This window comes from Dipodomys merriami, unplaced genomic scaffold, assembly GCF_024711535.1.
Source record: "Dipodomys merriami isolate MVZ:Mamm:240054 unplaced genomic scaffold, mDipMer1.0.p SCAF_2, whole genome shotgun sequence".
Lineage (NCBI taxonomy): Eukaryota > Metazoa > Chordata > Mammalia > Rodentia > Heteromyidae > Dipodomys > Dipodomys merriami.
Genome location: NW_027203381.1, coordinates 36,846,570 through 36,863,284, shown reverse-complemented (window position 1 = coordinate 36,863,284; position 16,715 = coordinate 36,846,570). Strand labels below are relative to the sequence as shown.

The 16,715-nt window shown below is 35.2% G+C and overlaps 1 protein-coding gene across 2 annotated transcripts in view; it reads left to right on the top strand.

The window, feature by feature from the left end:
• The window catches only part of Taf4b (TATA-box binding protein associated factor 4b), a 96,517-nt gene that overhangs the window by 34,936 nt on the left and 44,866 nt on the right, over positions 1-16,715 (top strand). For both annotated transcript variants that reach the window (XM_070028654.1, XM_070028653.1), the window contains exons 10-11: positions 9,735-9,904; positions 14,388-14,518. In XM_070028654.1, the coding sequence (XP_069884755.1) occupies positions 9,735-9,904; positions 14,388-14,518 (301 nt within the window). The remainder of the gene's footprint in view (positions 1-9,734; positions 9,905-14,387; positions 14,519-16,715) is intronic.

Here is a 16,715-nt window from a genome sequence, read left to right as displayed (position 1 = left end):
AAAGAATGTAAAGTAGCTTCAGGCATGTCTGCTCTCAATTCATTTGTTCTAATTGTCTTATTTTTGTGTCCTTCTGTTTATTTTCTACCTACTTTTACTATTTATGAGAGTTGATAATAACTGTTGACTATTATTACATGTTTTTATTAAACACCCAAATATTTGTTGAAGTAATGAATTTTGAAAATAAGAACAAGTGTTTTTGCTTTTATTTAGTTGGCTTCTTAAAATCTTAAGAACAAGAATATATAAAATGTTAGCTACTTAAAGGAAATATTATGCTAATATAAATCCATATTTTTATACTTGTAGGTATTTGGATCAAGTTGTTTTATGCATGCCTTTTTTTTTTTCCTTCGGTTGTGGGGCTTGAACTCTGGGCCTAGGTGCAGTCTCTGAGCTCTTCAGCTCAAGGCTACCATTCTACCACCTGAGCCATAGTGCCACTTCCAATTTTCTGAATGGTTTATTGGAGATACGAGTCTCATGGACTTTCCTGCCAGGGCTGGCTTTGAACCGCAATCCTCAGATCTCAGCCTCCTGAGTAGCTAGAATTACAGGCGTGAGCCACCAGCATCCAACTATCTTTTTTTTTTTTTTTTTTTTTGTCCATCGTGGGGCTTGAACTCTGGGCCTGGACGCTGTCCCTCAGCTCTTCAGCTGTAGATTAGTGCTCTACCACTTGAGCCCACAGCACCACTTCCAATGTATATCTTTTGTAGTGTTAACCTTCTTAAAATTCAAGTTTGTTTTTCTGAATCTTCATTCAGTTGTTAAATTGAAACAAAAAAATAGACTCTAATGTTGACTTTTTTTTAAATAAGAAAAAACTGAACAGGACATGGCATTAGTCCTTGTTTATTTATTTATATATTTATTTATTTTGGCCGTTTATGGGGCTTGAACTCTGGGCCTGGGTGCTGTCCCCCAGTTCTTCAGCTCAAGGCTAGCACTCTACCACTTGAGCCACAGCACTAGTTCCGGCTTTTTATGCTTATTTGGTGCTGAGGAATGGAACCCAGGGTCCCATGCATGCAAGGCAAGCACTCTACCACTGAGCTACCTTCCTAGCCCCCATTAGGCCTTGTTTGAGTAAACGATCAGGTTTAATAAAATAGTAACACATACTTACTTTTTCCCCCTCTTAAACCTATCTGATTAACTTAATTTTTGTTGTTTGTGAATCTTTTAACAAGAAAATCCTCCCTTCTTGACAGCTTACCAGGATATTTGAATGGCTATTGAATGCTATATGGTGTTTAAGCACCAGATGGTGCCAGAGATTCATGTTTGTCTGTCATAAGTGCCTTGTATTATACGACTTCTATGTTTGTTTAGTTAGCTTTATTTAAACTAAATGGGAATTTAGTGATAAGGAATTAATGCACATTTTGATGTGATAATACTTTGGGTTTTTAAAAGTCCTTATATATTTATATATAATAAAATCTTTGAATAATTCATGTATGTTACTTCTGGGAGTAAATGTATCTTAACAGCTAAGAATTTTATCTTTTTTTCTTTAAATGACATGTAAAAGTAATATAGGTCCAGGCACTGGTAACTCACTGTATAGTCCTTGCTACTTAATTGCTGAGAGCTGAGAATGCCAATTCAAAGCTAGCTTGGGTCTCAAATTGAGGTAATCTTATCTCCAGTTAACCAACAAAAAACTGGAAGTGGAGGTGTTTAGTTTAAATCAAGTGTAGAGTACTAGTCGTGAATGAAAAAGCTAATACGCAAGTGAGTTCAAGCCCTAGTATCAGTGTACACACAAACACACACACACACACACACACACACAATATTGGGATATAAGGAGTCTTTTCCTTCCATATCCTGCATAGAGAACAGGAAGTGTTTCTTTCTCCCATTTCTTCCTACTTTCTCCTTTTATAGTAAAATAAATCTTTACTACAGCCTTCATACATATACACACAAAAATACAGGACAATGTTACATGCTGTTTATGTAGATAGTCTCATAAATCAAGTTTATAATCCTTTTTTGTGTGTCGGTCGTGGGGACTGAACTCTGGGCCTCTACACTGTCCCTCAGCTCTTCAGCTCAAGGCGTATGCCTTGAGCCACAGCACTACTTCCAGCTTTTTTCTGCTTATGTGGTGCTGAGGAATCAAACCCAGGGCCTCATGCATGCAAGGCAAGCACTCTACCACTGAGCCAACTTCCCAGCCCCTCATGCATCAAGTTTAATGTCTGGTTTTTATATATTTCAGGAAGGAGATTGTTAAAAGAGGCATGTTAGTCATGCCCATAGTGTTAGTGTTAGTGAAAAGATCTTAGGCTAGCTCTTAATGGAAACTAGGGTGCTGAACTGTACCTAGGAGAATTGCAAGAGTGCAGACTTGGAAATGAGATATGAAATCTTTCCAATTTTATTATGTTTTGTTACAATAACATATTCAGAAAAATTCTGTTTACACGTGCATAATGAGGAGAGGCCTTAGAGGAAGGTTCTCACAGAAAGATAAAAGTTTCATGAGCAGTTGTCAGAGTCTTCTTTTTACTTTTTGGTCATGAACATTTTTAAGAAGAATCAGGCGGGGATGTGCCTGAATGGTAAAATTCATGCCTATGCCTAACATGCATGAGGCACTGGGTTCAATTCTTTGGTACCACATGAACTATATATATATATATTTAAAACCCTCCATTCTTTGGGCTGAGATGTAGCTCAGTGGCAGAGCACTTGCCCAGCAAGTGCAACATCCTGGGTTTGATCCTCAGTATCAAAAAAGACAAAAAAACAAAGCCTCAAACAACAAAAAGCCTTTGAAGTAGAGCCATGGCTCCAAGTGGTAGAGGGCTAACCTTAAACAAAAGAGCTCTAGGACAGCACCTGGCCCTGAGATCAAGCCTCATGACTGATCCTCCCAACTCCCACCCCCATCCCCCAAAAAAGGATCAAAGCCAAAAGATAAATAATGCTTCTGTGGTATGCCAAAGCATTGTGGTTTTCTCAAGAAAAAATTCTTGCTCTTAGGGTTGAATTGACTGCTTTTTTCATCAAACATTTTTACTTGAACAATGGTTACATTGACTTGGAAATTTGACAATTTTTATGAAAATGAATGACAGTGTGCTTGATACTTCAGGCAACAAATACTAACAAATGATAAAGTTTGTGCTTTCCAACAGAAATTCAGATTATGAAAAATGTATATCTACTGCCATGAATTTGACAGTTTCTACATACTTACATTTTCTGATCTGATTGTAGACATACTAATGTGATTTTTGGATCATATATAATATTTAAGTTTGGAAGATTAGTATTAACTCAGTGAGCTGATTATTTTCCAAATTAGTAATGAATTACATTATAAAACTGTGGATAGGTAAAAGATTCAGAGTGTATGATTTGCAACAGTAGAAGATGATACTGATTTTTTTTTTTTTTTTTTTTTTTGGTGGTATTGAGGTTTGAAACAGGGCCTCATGCTTGTTAGGCAGATACTCTACCACTTCCTCAATGCTTTCCACCCAGCCTCTTTTTGCTTTTTAGCTATTTCTCAGATAAAAATCTCACTTTTTTTTTTTTTTTTTAAACTTTGGGCTATTCTCTGACCCTAGTCTTATTACTTCCTCCTATGTGGTTAATTATAGACATGAGTCATCTCACCCAGCCTTTTCTGTTGAGATTCATGTCTCACTAGCTCTTTGCCCTGACTGGCTTTGAACTGAGAACCACCTGATCTTTATCTTGCCAATATAAGATTATAGTCAGAATGGGATTATAGTCAATAGTTACCTTGCCGAGCACAGTGTTATCTGATTACTAATCATTTTTAAAAATTTTGCTAGTTGGTTTTTATAAAAAATGTTATTTACATGAACATAGGCTTCTTGTTTTATTTTTCATTAGATAAGGGATATTATTTTTAGTGTCTAATATAGTTTTAGTGACTAATGGTTTTCATCATACATATGATTTTATTCTCATTTTATTGATAGGACTGATAAGTAAGGAAAGGACGAAAGTTGCCACAGTCATTGTATTAATAATTGTCAGAATAGAGATTGAAACCTTGGCCTCTCTAACTGTAGGGTCATATTTTAACTTTTTATTTTTCTAAGTGTGGGCCATGTTATCTATGTGTGATTTTTTTAAAAAAACACCAGAATTCTGTACTCCTTAAAGACCTTGTAGATGAGAATCATGAGTGCTCTGTGGTATGGGTATGATGGTAAGAGCTGCATTTTAAATATATCTTCTAGGGCTGGGAATATGGCTTTAGTGGTAGAGTGCTTGCCTAGCATTCATGATGCCTTGGGTTCAATTCTTCAGTATCACATACACAGAAAAAGACAGAAGTGGTGCTATGGTTCAAGCCGTAGAGTGCTAACCTTGAGTAAAAGTTCAGGGACAGTGCCTAGGCCCTGAGTTCAAGCCCCAAGGACTGGCCAAAAATATATATATATACACATACATATCTTCTCATTAGTTCTTCTGAACTCCAAAGTGTGAGAAATACTGAAATATGCTTCACTAGATTTAATTAATAAGAAAGCTGAAGGGGATTTCCCATAAGGAAAATAAGTCACAGAAGAAGTACAAAGGTTGCCTGTGAGAGGATAGGCAGGTTAGGGTTAGGGCTTTCTGCTTGTCTGGCTAGATAAGTCCTTTGTCATGCAGAAACTCTTCAGTTTGATGCAATCTCATTTAACCAGTCTTTTTCTTTGATCATTTTCTTTTGAATTACAGAGAACCTCCTTTGATGTTTACATACAATTTATATACTACTTTATTAGAAATAAGACCAATTAAGTTAGACTTATTATGGAGTCTAAGGTAGGCAAAGACATTGTTAGATTAAAAAATATAGTAAAATGTACTATACAAAGACAAAAATGTGTTCTCAGATGCCTGAACGTTTTAGCAATTGAAGGAAGAAGTGATTTAAAAATGTAAAAATAAACTAAGATCTGAAATGGACTTGGTATAGGGCTTTGGCTGAAAGATAAGAGCATAGTGTGTTGAAGGACTAGCAGAGCAAGCCCTGAACAGAGGCTAAAGTCAGTATAAGTTAATAGGTAATGAGAAGAGGAAAGGGAAACTCATGAGGTCCTTATTTGAAAGATTGGATGTGAGATTGACTGCATGAGAACATAAGAATTATTTGAACAAGAAAAAAATGTGAGTTAATGCAATTCAGAAGTTAGTGCTATTGCAGATCATGAGGGTAGCAGTGATTTTAAAAGGCATGAGCAATGGTTTACTTTATGAAAGGCAAAAATTAATAGACTGGTTACATTACAAATAGGTAGTGTTCCTTTAATTTTCACTTTCGACTATATTTCACTTCACAGAATTTTGAGTTGAAGATTTTATTTACTGAGTCACTTTTTAAAGTTTCTTTCAGAGCATATTTTCAAACAAGAAATAACCTTCATCAGAAGTGACTGCATTAAGCTTAAAGACTAGTTAATTTGCAGTTCCTTTTCTTTCCAAATTAAACCAGAGTCACAAATATCCTTAAATATCATAACATTGATTACTGTTCAACCTATCGACTTTATTGGCAATGCCACTAGTCAGTTATTTTGCCCTTACTTTTCTGCAGTCTCAACCTCTTTTCCTAGACAAAATTTTAAATGACTTGGGTGCTGTATACTGTGCCACCTTTTCCTCTCTCAGTAGGGGCCCTCTGCTCCTGCTGCCACCTGTAACCATGCTAACAGGCATCTGTGCTAGAGGGAACTGTGTTCAGCTTGGGGCCAGATATATAGGGAAGGCTGGCAGGTGAGAATAAATCTTATTGGGCTGTTAGTTCCCTGATTATTGCAAGAAAAGGTTGCAGGATTCTAAAAGACCTGGGATTGTCTTCTCATTGACTGAATTCCATTTAGTACTATATATTAGGTGCTGTTAGACTTGATAATGTTCTCTTCCAGTCTTTATGTAAGATCTCAGCAGAAGCTGGAGGAACCATTAAAAGGCAGTTTACTTGGGTTAGTGAATTGGCACACAACTGACCTAAGCCCTTAGTACTGAATGCATGTGTATGAGTCATGTATGAGTCACTTTAATAACTCCAATTTTATTTTTAAGAGAAGGATGCATTTCATCCTTTTTTCTTTTTTTCTTCCCCCCCCCCCCCCCACCTCTTTTGCTGGTTCTGGGGCTGAACTCAATGCCTGAGCACTGTCCTGAGCCTCTCTGTGCTCAAGGCTAGTGCTTTACCCCTTGAACCATAGTGCCATTTCTGTCTTTTTCTGAGTAGTTTATTGGAGACAAGAATCTCACTGACTTTTCTGCCCAGGCTGGCTTTGAACCATGATCCTCAAATAACAGCCTCCTGGTTAGAATAGAACCAGGATAGAATAGAATAGAATAGAACCACCAGCGCCTGGTTCTATTTGGTTTTTAAAATTTAATTTAAATTTTTGTTATTCTGAGGATTGACCCCAGGGCCTTTTGCATGATATGCAAGCATTCTACCACATACTCATATCTTAGCCTGTCTAAATATTTTTTGTTTTTGTTTCTCTTTTACTTTGTTTTTCTGGTGCTGGTCCTGGAACTAAGGGCCTGGGTGCTGTCCCACATTTTTTTGGACTTGAGCCACAGTTCCACTTCTAGCTTTTTTGGTGGTTAATTGAAGAGTCTTATGGGCTTTCCTGCTTATGCTGGATTTGAACTGAGATCTGAGGATCAAGGATTGTAGGCATAAACCACCAGTATGTGGCTGTTTTTTTTAAAAATCATAATAATTTAGATTGAATAATCCATGTATATTGTTTACCTTTCTAGAAATTGAAAGGGATATAATATGGTATAAAGCCCTTTTCTTGTTCCCGCTTTACTAATTTCCTCTCTGGAGGAGAATTTCTCATGTATCTTTCCAGTAGCATATCTCCATATAAGGATGTATGTGCATACATATACACACATAAATAAATAATGCCTGTATATTTGTGTGTTTTTGTGTGTTTAAATCTCTTCTGAATTGGTCATAAAAGAACTACTTTATTCTTCTCAGTGACTGGATGGGACCTGAGAAAGTTCTTTATCTCTTAAGTTGTTTATTTTACTGTGGGGGAAACTTGAGTCCCAAAGATGTTAAGTGATTAGATGTAGGAGTGAATTGACTTCCAGTATCTGTGTTCTTGGTCCTTTAATTTTTGATTTACAATAACTGTACACATACTTGAGGTACTGTAGTAATGTTTTGATACACATGTACTTTGTGTAATGTTTAAGTTTGGGTAGTGATTCATCTAGTTTTTCTTTTAAACAATACATTATTCTTATATGTGGTCATTATTTTGTAATAGAACATTAGTGCTTATTAACTATAACTTGGTGCCCAAATTTTTTTGAAAGACTTTTATTTGCTCAAGGTCATTGAGATTATAGTTAAGATACGTTAAGTTTGTGATAACTACCATTTTTATACTCTTCGTATTTATTTATTTATTTATTTATTTTAGTTTTTTTGGGTCCAGTCGTGGGGCCTGAACTCTGCCTGGGCACTGTCCCTCAGCTCTTCAGCTCAAGGCTAGCACTCTACCACTTCAGCCACAGTGCCACTTCCAGCTTTTTTCTTTTTGCTTATGTGGTGCTGAGGAATCAAACCCAGGGCTTCATGCATGCAAGACAGGCACTCTACCACTGAGCCACCTTCCCAGCCCTACTCTTGGTATTTAAATACTTAAATCTGGTCATACTATTTGATTTACATGAGAGAGAAGTTGATTCCTACAACTATTCACAATGTCCTATATCTCTGGCATTTGATAGGAATGAATTTGACCATTTTCTTTGGTAGTTTGAGAGATCTATTATTGCTTTTTCTTGGCCTAATGCAGAAACACACTTTTATTATGCTTTTTGGTCTACTGTTTAGATAAGACTTTCTTTCATCACTCTCAACTGTGGTGTTTATCATGTTACTTTCTTTCGTTTAGCTGTCTTCTGTTGTTTATGTTGGTACTCAGGCTCTTTCTGTCATCTTAAATGTACTGGTTTTTTTAATTAGACACCAGAGGATTTTTTCTCTTCCCCTTTCTGTGCACAAATAGGAAGGCTAATTTTAATTTAAATAATGAATTGATATGACACTGCATGATATACTATTTGATACAATAAAGAGAAGAAACATCTTTTTTATATAATCACATTTGTATATGTTATGTTATATTAGTGTGTAAGTTATAGCCAGTAACTTGCCTGTGAGTACATGTGGCAGCGAGGATGTTGGGAAGGAATTTTAATATTTCCTGTCTTTTCTATTATATGAGTGTATATGAGTGGGTGTATGAGTTATATATATTATATGTGTACTACATATAATATTTATATTATATAATATATAAATAACATATATAATATATATTAAATATAGTATATTATACATACTATATAATGCATAGTACATATATATAATATAATATATAATGAATACATTGTAACAATATATTATAACATATTAATATACGTATATGACATATATACATGTACACTCATAGGGTAGAGAAGAAATATATCATACACTCATCTTAGGTATACTTGTTTTGAAGTTACGTAGTAGTTCTGTGAGATTAAAAACAATTGTTTAAGTTTTCTGGTCATAGCAAGCTCAGTGGGGCATAACTATAAACTTGGGCAAAATAGTAGTAAGTCTCCCATCTCAGTGAATAAGGTGGTCATGGGGGATTCAGATCTAGGATTTAAGTTAAGTGGGTGGCTATAGGTGGATCTGTCTGAGGCCATGGTTAAACAAGACCTCACTTTTAAAAAATAAAGCACAAAAGGGCTGGAGACATGATTCAAGTAGAATAGTTAGCACAAGGCTCTGAATTCAAACATCAGTACTGCCAAAAAATAATAAAGCAAGGAACCCAAACATATTGTATTTTGTCATTTCTACATGTGTATGTATTTGTGTGTTTTAGTGTAATTGTATATTTTCCATATAGGCTCTTTACAGTCAGTTGTTTAATGTCTTCAGTTGGTTTAAATGGATTACACAAAACTCTGAAGCAGAAAACCAAAAGTAGATACAGTTTGACTTCAGAATAGCTAGTTGAATAAGCAGCTTTCCAAGGGACTTTATAGAGGAATTACCTCACGGATCCTGGAATCTCTGCTGCCCTCAGTGGAGTAGTGATTTTTACTGGGGAAATCTGAGAGGATTTTAACTATCTTGTATGGAAGCACAGATGATTGTTTTCATTTCTTCGTCTTTCACTGCAGAGGATTTGTGGATGAGTTAGTATAACTCCAAATTCATCATGGTGTATCTCATTTACCAGAGAGGAAAGGATAAGCTTTAGAAGATAGACTTGTTTGATTCATGTTTTTTATATTAAATGTGTACTTGTGGTTACAGATATCAAGTAATTTTAAAGGCTTGTGGGAAAAGAGCCATTCTTTTATTCTTCTCTGTATTGGTTGAATTAAGTAATGTTTGTTATGAAGAAATAATTCTATCTCTTTTCTTTTTTTTTTTTTTTTTTTTTTGCGGGGAGGGCCTGAACTCTGGGCCTGGGTGCTGTCCCTCAGCTCTTCAGCTCAAGGCTAGTGCTCTACCACTTGAGCCATAGCGCCACTTTCAGCTTTTTTTCTTTTTGCTTATGTGTTGGTGAGGAATTGAACCCAGGGCCTCATACAGTTCTACCACTGAGCCACCTTTCCAGCCCAATTCTATCTCTTTTACTGAGAGTGTGAGTACATACATCAAAAACTATAACTTTTTTGTTTACTATTAGAGATGAAGATGACATCAATGATGTACCTTCCATGGCAGGAGTCAACCTCAGTGAAGAAAATGCCTGTATCTTAGCAACAAACTCTGAAGTGGTTGGTACACTCATTCAGTCATGTAAAGATGAACCATTTCTTTTCATTGGAGCTCTCGAAAAGAGAATTTTAGACATTGGTAAGTACAGAGATAGGATTATCTAATAAGAATGTCTGAGATAAAATGTTACCATGGAATTCTGAAGCATACTTTTAAGTCTTTGGAAATAATAAAAAGTTCTTGACTATTACATGAAGTATTTCATTTTAGAAATCTTTAGCATAACCTATATAATATAACCTGCTTTTTCTGGCTTAGATAATAGAAGTTAATATTTTATCCATATTTCTCAATGGACTAATATTTTAAATTTCCTTTTTTTCTTCCTTGGTTGGCCCGTAGGCATGTTTGTATATGTTTCTCCTTATAAAATATGGGAATAGCTAATAAGAGCGATTGCCACCTAAATCTGAACTAGAGGATCAATGCTCTCACTAGGTCTAGTAGTAGTTGTTAGATAACTGCAGTGTGTGAAAGAAAATGGAAGGGAGCATAGCAGTGCTGTTCTGGAGCCAACCAGCTTTTTAGTATTGTTTAACCTCATACTCAATATCCTATGAAAGACCACAGTCTCTCCATATTAACTGCAAAAACCGGGAAGAGATTTTTTTTCCTATGTGAGTTACATCATTCTGTGTCAAAACATAGACTAGCTCTTCTCCACCAGTGTTACATTTGAGAAGCAAGTATTAATGAGGTTTGTATATTTGAGCAGAAACTTACATGTTTTTTGGTATTGAAGGTTTGATTTTTATTTATACACTTATGGTATATTTTAAAATTGCAGAATAACTGTGAAATATATTAGTATATATTTTAAATTTAGTTTGTAATTAAGTATATGAGCTACTATATGCTGTACAAATGGTCACTTTTTCATTTGTAATTTAAATTAAGGATTTTACCCTTATCGTGAGCATCTAGAATTTAGAAAGTAATTCAGAATATGGGGCTTAAAAAGAACTGTCTACAAAATATTTGCTGTTTTCCTGCGTTTTTCCCTCTTTTTCTCCTTCCTTTCCTGACTTCCTTCTGTCCTTTCATTTTCTTCTTTGCATATCTATTTTGTACTGTCCGAGACTCACTTCCAAAAAGTACAAGCTTTAAACATTGTACTTTTTTGTTATGGTTTGTGAAACTTAATGGTATTCTAACTCTTTAATAGTACATTGCCTAGAATACTGGCAGAAATAATTACTTAAGTTTACTAATTATTCTCTTCTTATTTCTAGTTTGGGTTAACTTTCTATTATATAGTTTTTGTTGTTATTGTTGTTGTTTTTTCCTAGTCCTGGGCTTACATTCAGGGCCTGGGTGCTGTCCCTGAGATGCTTTTTGCTCCAAGGTAGTGCTCTATTCCTTGAGCTATAGCTCTACTTCCAGCTTTTTTTGGGGTGAAGGAGGGTAGTTTATTGTAGATAATAGGAGTGTCATGGACTTTCCTGCCTGCCCTGGCTTTAAAGCCTCGGATCTCAGCCTCCTTAGTAGCTAGGATTTCAGCTGTGAGCCACTAGTACCAAACTGATAATGGTATTTTAAACAAAACAAAACAAAAAAAATTCAATAGGTATTTTTGACCACTTAAACCAAGAATCAACAACTTTTTCCACAAGAAGCCATATGGTAAGTTTTTGTCATTTTGCAAGCCATATGGTCACTGTCACAGCCATTCAGTTAAAACAACCATAGACAAAGAAAGAACAAAATAGGCTATTGTTTTAGCCAGTTTGGTTGCTGTAACAAAATAGCATGAACTAGTTGGTTTAACTGACTTTTTCACAGTTCTGTGTTTTGGAACCCTGAGATCATGTCCCCAAGTCCCTTTTCTTTTAGTATGTTGGTTTTTTTTGTTGTTTGTTTGTTTTTAGATATGGTCTCAAGCTACCTTTGCTCAGGCTAGCCTTGAGCAATGATCACCCTGTCTACCTCCCTAGGACCTGGGATTACATGTGTGGGTCATTTTTAATTCTTTTTTTGATGAAACACAAACTTGTGATACAATATAATATTCAATTGTAAAAATATACTCCTGAATTATTTAAACTTAAAATAAAACAGTAGACTTACTGATACTAATATATTTCATGGAATGTTTTCATTTATAATAAAATTTCTCATTATACAATGGATCACAACCAAGCCATTCCTTAAAAACAGAAGTTAAAATTTACCCAAAGAAGTTTAAGAAAAACAAAAAAAAATTTTGTTTGCTTAAATAATGTTAGGAGATTAGATGCCAATATCCTTCCCTTTTTTTCTTAATTACCTAAGTTAAATTACACAGACATTCAATAAAATCAATAGTAAGCATGCAAGGACTAACTAGGTCTCCTTAATCAATTAAATTGACTTTATTAAAATGAATATTTAAAAATAGGAATTCTTCTATAGAATTTAATTTTGGAGGGCTGGGAAGGTAGCTCAGTGGTAGAGAGCTTGCCTTGCATGCATGAGGCCCTGGGTTCGATTCCTCAGCACCACATAAGCAAAAAAAGCCAGAAGTGGCACTGTGGCTCAAGTGGTAGAGCACTAGCCTTGAGCTGAAGAGCTGAGGGACAGCGCCCAGGCCCAGATTTCAGGCCCCATGACTGGCAAAAAAAAAAAAAAAAAGAATTTAATTTTGGAATTTGAAGGCATGTTTTCTTGCTAACCTACTGAAGATAGTTAAAGACCTTTTTTCTCTAAGCTCTAGAACTATTTATTAGTCTTAGCTTTCATTTGTAATATTTTTATTTGGGGGTGTTAGGGTTTGAACTTACGGCTTTGCACTCTACCAGTTGAGCTATTCTCCTAACTCTTTAATATTCAATATATGGATTTGTTATTTGTAGTGCTAGGGATTGAACCTATGACTTTGCACAGATGTATGGATATCTTTGTTTTATAAATACATAGGAAATTATTTTGAGACATTCTCTTTCTGCAAGCACTAAATATTTTTGAATGCTCATTTTCTTTAAGCATAGATAGCATGTCACTGTGCCTTGTTTAGTTGTAATTTTTTTTTGGTCAGTCGTGGGGCTTGAACTCTGGGCTTGGGGGCTGTCTCTGCGCTCTGCAGCTCAAGGCGAGTGCTCTACTGCTTGAGCTACAGCGCCACTTCCATTTAGTTGTCATTTTAATTTTGGGTTGTCTTTAAATTTTATCTCCCTTATCTCCATTGTTTGTTTAGACTAAAGATTTCAATAAAGTGAATTATACTTTACTCTGTGTGTGTGTGTGTGTGTGTGTGTGTGTGTGTATACATGTGTGTGTATGCATATGCTTCAGTTTGAAATTGAAGATAAATTCAGTTTTGAAGGCTTTGCTTAGGGGAAGTTTGATTTTGCATCTTCCTTTGTGGTTTACTACAGCCTTTAAAGTTTAGTATTTATTGTGTGGTAATGTGAAAAAAATTAAGAGTTGTTGATATAATCAAGCATGATTTTGCTAGAGTTTGAGTTCATCTTTTGGCAATATAATGTTTCATATGAATCAGCATGCAAAACGAAACCATAATATTCTTAAATTGCTGTGTGCATATACATACATGTACACACATATACTTAAAAATAGTCACAGCAGTTTTAAAGATACAGTCTATATCTTCAGATTTCAATATGTGTTGATTCTGGTAGTCCTACTGTCCCTGAGAATACCTTTATTAATTGAGCTTTAATGAGCTTCTGCCTTTGGCTATCTGATCCAAGTTGTCCACTGTTCTTAGTAGAGGGATGAAAAAGTGTTATTCAGCAAAAAGAGAAGTTATTCAAATAGATGGGTGTAAAAGCATGAGGCTTTGAACCAATCCAACTTTTAAGTTCATTATTAGGCCAAGTTATAAAAAAAATGAGTTAGGGGCTGGGAAGGTGGCTCAGTGGTAGAGTGCTTGCCTTGCATGCATGAGGCCCTGGGTTCGATTCCTCAGCACCCCATAAGCAAAAAGAAAAAAGCCGGAAGTGGTGCTGTGGCTCAAGTGGTAGAGCACTAATCTACAGCTGAAGAGCTGAGGGACAGTGCCCAGGCCCAGAGTTCAGGCCCCATGATCAGACCCCAACCCCAAAAAAATGAGTTACACAAAATATAAGCACAGTTGGTAACGGACAAAAAAGATTATAGATATGTATTATAGATAGGGAATCAACAAACTCACAGTCTAAATTCATTGAAATAAATGTCACAAACTGTTAACAGTGTCAAACTAGGTGAAATGTAATTTTCTATTTTTTAATTACTAAAATTAACAGAATGTAGCACTAATTTCTACATTTACCACTTTTCCCCCCTGAACACTAAACTTGATTTGTGTTCTTATTAACTTTGTCCTATAAATGACCTTGTAAGGAGCATAATTCTAGAGGCTAAGTGAAACAATGTCTATATTTTCTGAGGCTTCAGGCTAGATTTTATTAATGTAATGTCTAAGATCTTTGAAGTTGTGACTTTACCAGGAAAATCATAATCTCCAAACCTTTATTCGTAATGGGTATGACTTCCAGGGGGAACAGAATACCTGCTGTGCTAATTATTTCAATTATCAGCCACTACTAAAACATGTAATGGATTTTCTCTGCTTCCACAGGTAAAAAGCATGACATTACAGAATTTAATTCTGATGCTGTGAATTTGATCTCCCATGCAACACAGGAGAGATTACGAGGCCTTCTAGAAAAATTGACTACAATTGCTCAGCATCGAATGACTACTTATAAGGTAAAGGAAATCATTAAAGAAGTGCAAACTCTTGTCTCTCCTCAAAAGGAGGAGGGAAAAATTAAAGGTAGATTGGGGTGGGGCATTGATTCATATTCTGAATATATTTTTAAAGGAATGCTTGATACTTAACATTTCAGATCAGTAGAAAGGCCTGTTTAATATTATTACATGACAAAATAAAACAACTTACTGTGGTGTCTAAAGCTTCTGTGTCAGTGTAGATTGGAATGTGTATCTGTTCTGCTTGAGGCTTCTTCTTCTATAATGTTTTAATTGGGGAAGACGATATATGTTAGGATAGAACATTGTGTTCTCTTCAGTGATCTGTGCTCTGCTAGGATGCCTGTGCCTTTTGGTTAATTAAGAATTGCATTGAGTAAAAATGAAGGTGTCACTTTTACTGTGACTGGCTGTTTTTCTTAAAAAAAAAAAAACTAAATGCAGGAATAGCCTAGTGATGTGAACTAGCAAGCATTTGATATATGTGAATTTTAGTTTAGGAGGAAAACAAGTATATTGGATGATTAGGATTAAAGAAAAAAACAACACGGGATAGAAAGACGTAAGAATCCTTTCCTTCTTTATCAAGATATTTTGGTAGCCAGATTTCAAACATGGTTATATATAAATTATCTCATGACAATTTGAGTTTTTGAGGATGGTCATTGCCAAGGCTCCTTGGACATAGATTTAAAAAGATCAGCTGCTATACCACTGGTAAGTACTATGGAGTCCTAGAGTATATGTATTTTCTTTTCTGCTTCATACGGAACTTTAGTTCTGTAGTTGCTGAAGTTCTTGATAACATAAATTTTTGTGAGAATTTTATGGACATAAATGTTCTTATCATAAATGTTCATAAATGTTCTATCAGCAGAAGAAAAAGCTATGGGAAAACAAAATTTCAGGATTTCTTTTTTGTATGATTCCAGTAATCCATTTCTTCTAGGTTATCTAATTTGTTGGTTTGGAACTATTTAAAATATATCCTTACAGTCCTTTATTTAAGCAGGGTCAGTAGTAGTGATCTCACTTCCATTTCTGATTCTAACAGGTTCCTTTTTTTTTTCTTTGTAGTTTAAGCTGATCATTTGTCAATTTTGTTTATCTTTTCAAAGAAGAAACTTTCGGGTTTATTTTGCCTCTTTTTTATTCTCAATTTAATTTATTTCTACTCTTGCCTATATTATTTACTTCATTCTTGTAGCTGTGGGTTTGGTTTATTTCTTTTTCATAAGTTAGATTGCTTTGAGAATGTTCTTTTCTAGTAGAGGCATTTATTTGCTATATATTTCCCTCTGCATTTGACTTCATACATTTTTTGTTATGTTGTCTTTTTATTTTCATTTGTCTCTAATTTTTTAAATTCCTTTGACACATTGACTAAGCATATGTTTAATTGCTGCATATTTGTGACTTTTCCAGTTGTCTTTTTGTTGTTGATTTTCTAGTTTTACTCCATTGTGGTCAGAGAATCTCTGATAATTTGTGTGATTTGAAGTTCATCAAGACTTGTTTTATAACCTAACAGATATGGTGGTGTTCTGAAGAAATTTCCACATGCAGTTGAACAGAATATATACTATGCTTTTGTTGGGTATTGTGATATATGTCTGTTACATCTAGGTGTTAGTTTGTAGTGTTAAGTCACATATTTCTTCTTTGATCAACTATCTAGATACTCTTTTATTGAAAGCAGAGTACTAAAGTTTTCAGCTATTTTAGCCCATTGGTAGAGAGGGGCTTACTATGCATGAGGTGATAGGTATAATCTACATACCTCCCAGGAAATAAATAAATTTAAAAAAATTCTGTCAATGTTTACTTAATGTCTTTGAGTCCTTTGTTTTTTGTTAGTTACTATAACAAATGCCTGAAGCCATCAACCTAAAAAGAAGAAAGGTTTATTTTGCTCACAGTTTTGGAGATTGCAATCCATGAGCTGTTGTCCTTATTATTTTGGGGCCTGTGGTGAGGCAGTATGTGGTAGCAGGAGAACATGTAGTAGAGCAAAGCTGCTTGTTTCATGACAACTAGGAAGCAGAAGAGAATAAGGGTTGAGGTTTTAATACCTCTCTCAGTTGTATTCCCTCTAACATCCTAGCTTCCCTCTACTAGGAACAAGCTTGTAAAGGTTCCACCATCTCTCAGTATCACCACTGGCTGTCTGGGGATCAAGACTGCTCCTCTCTCT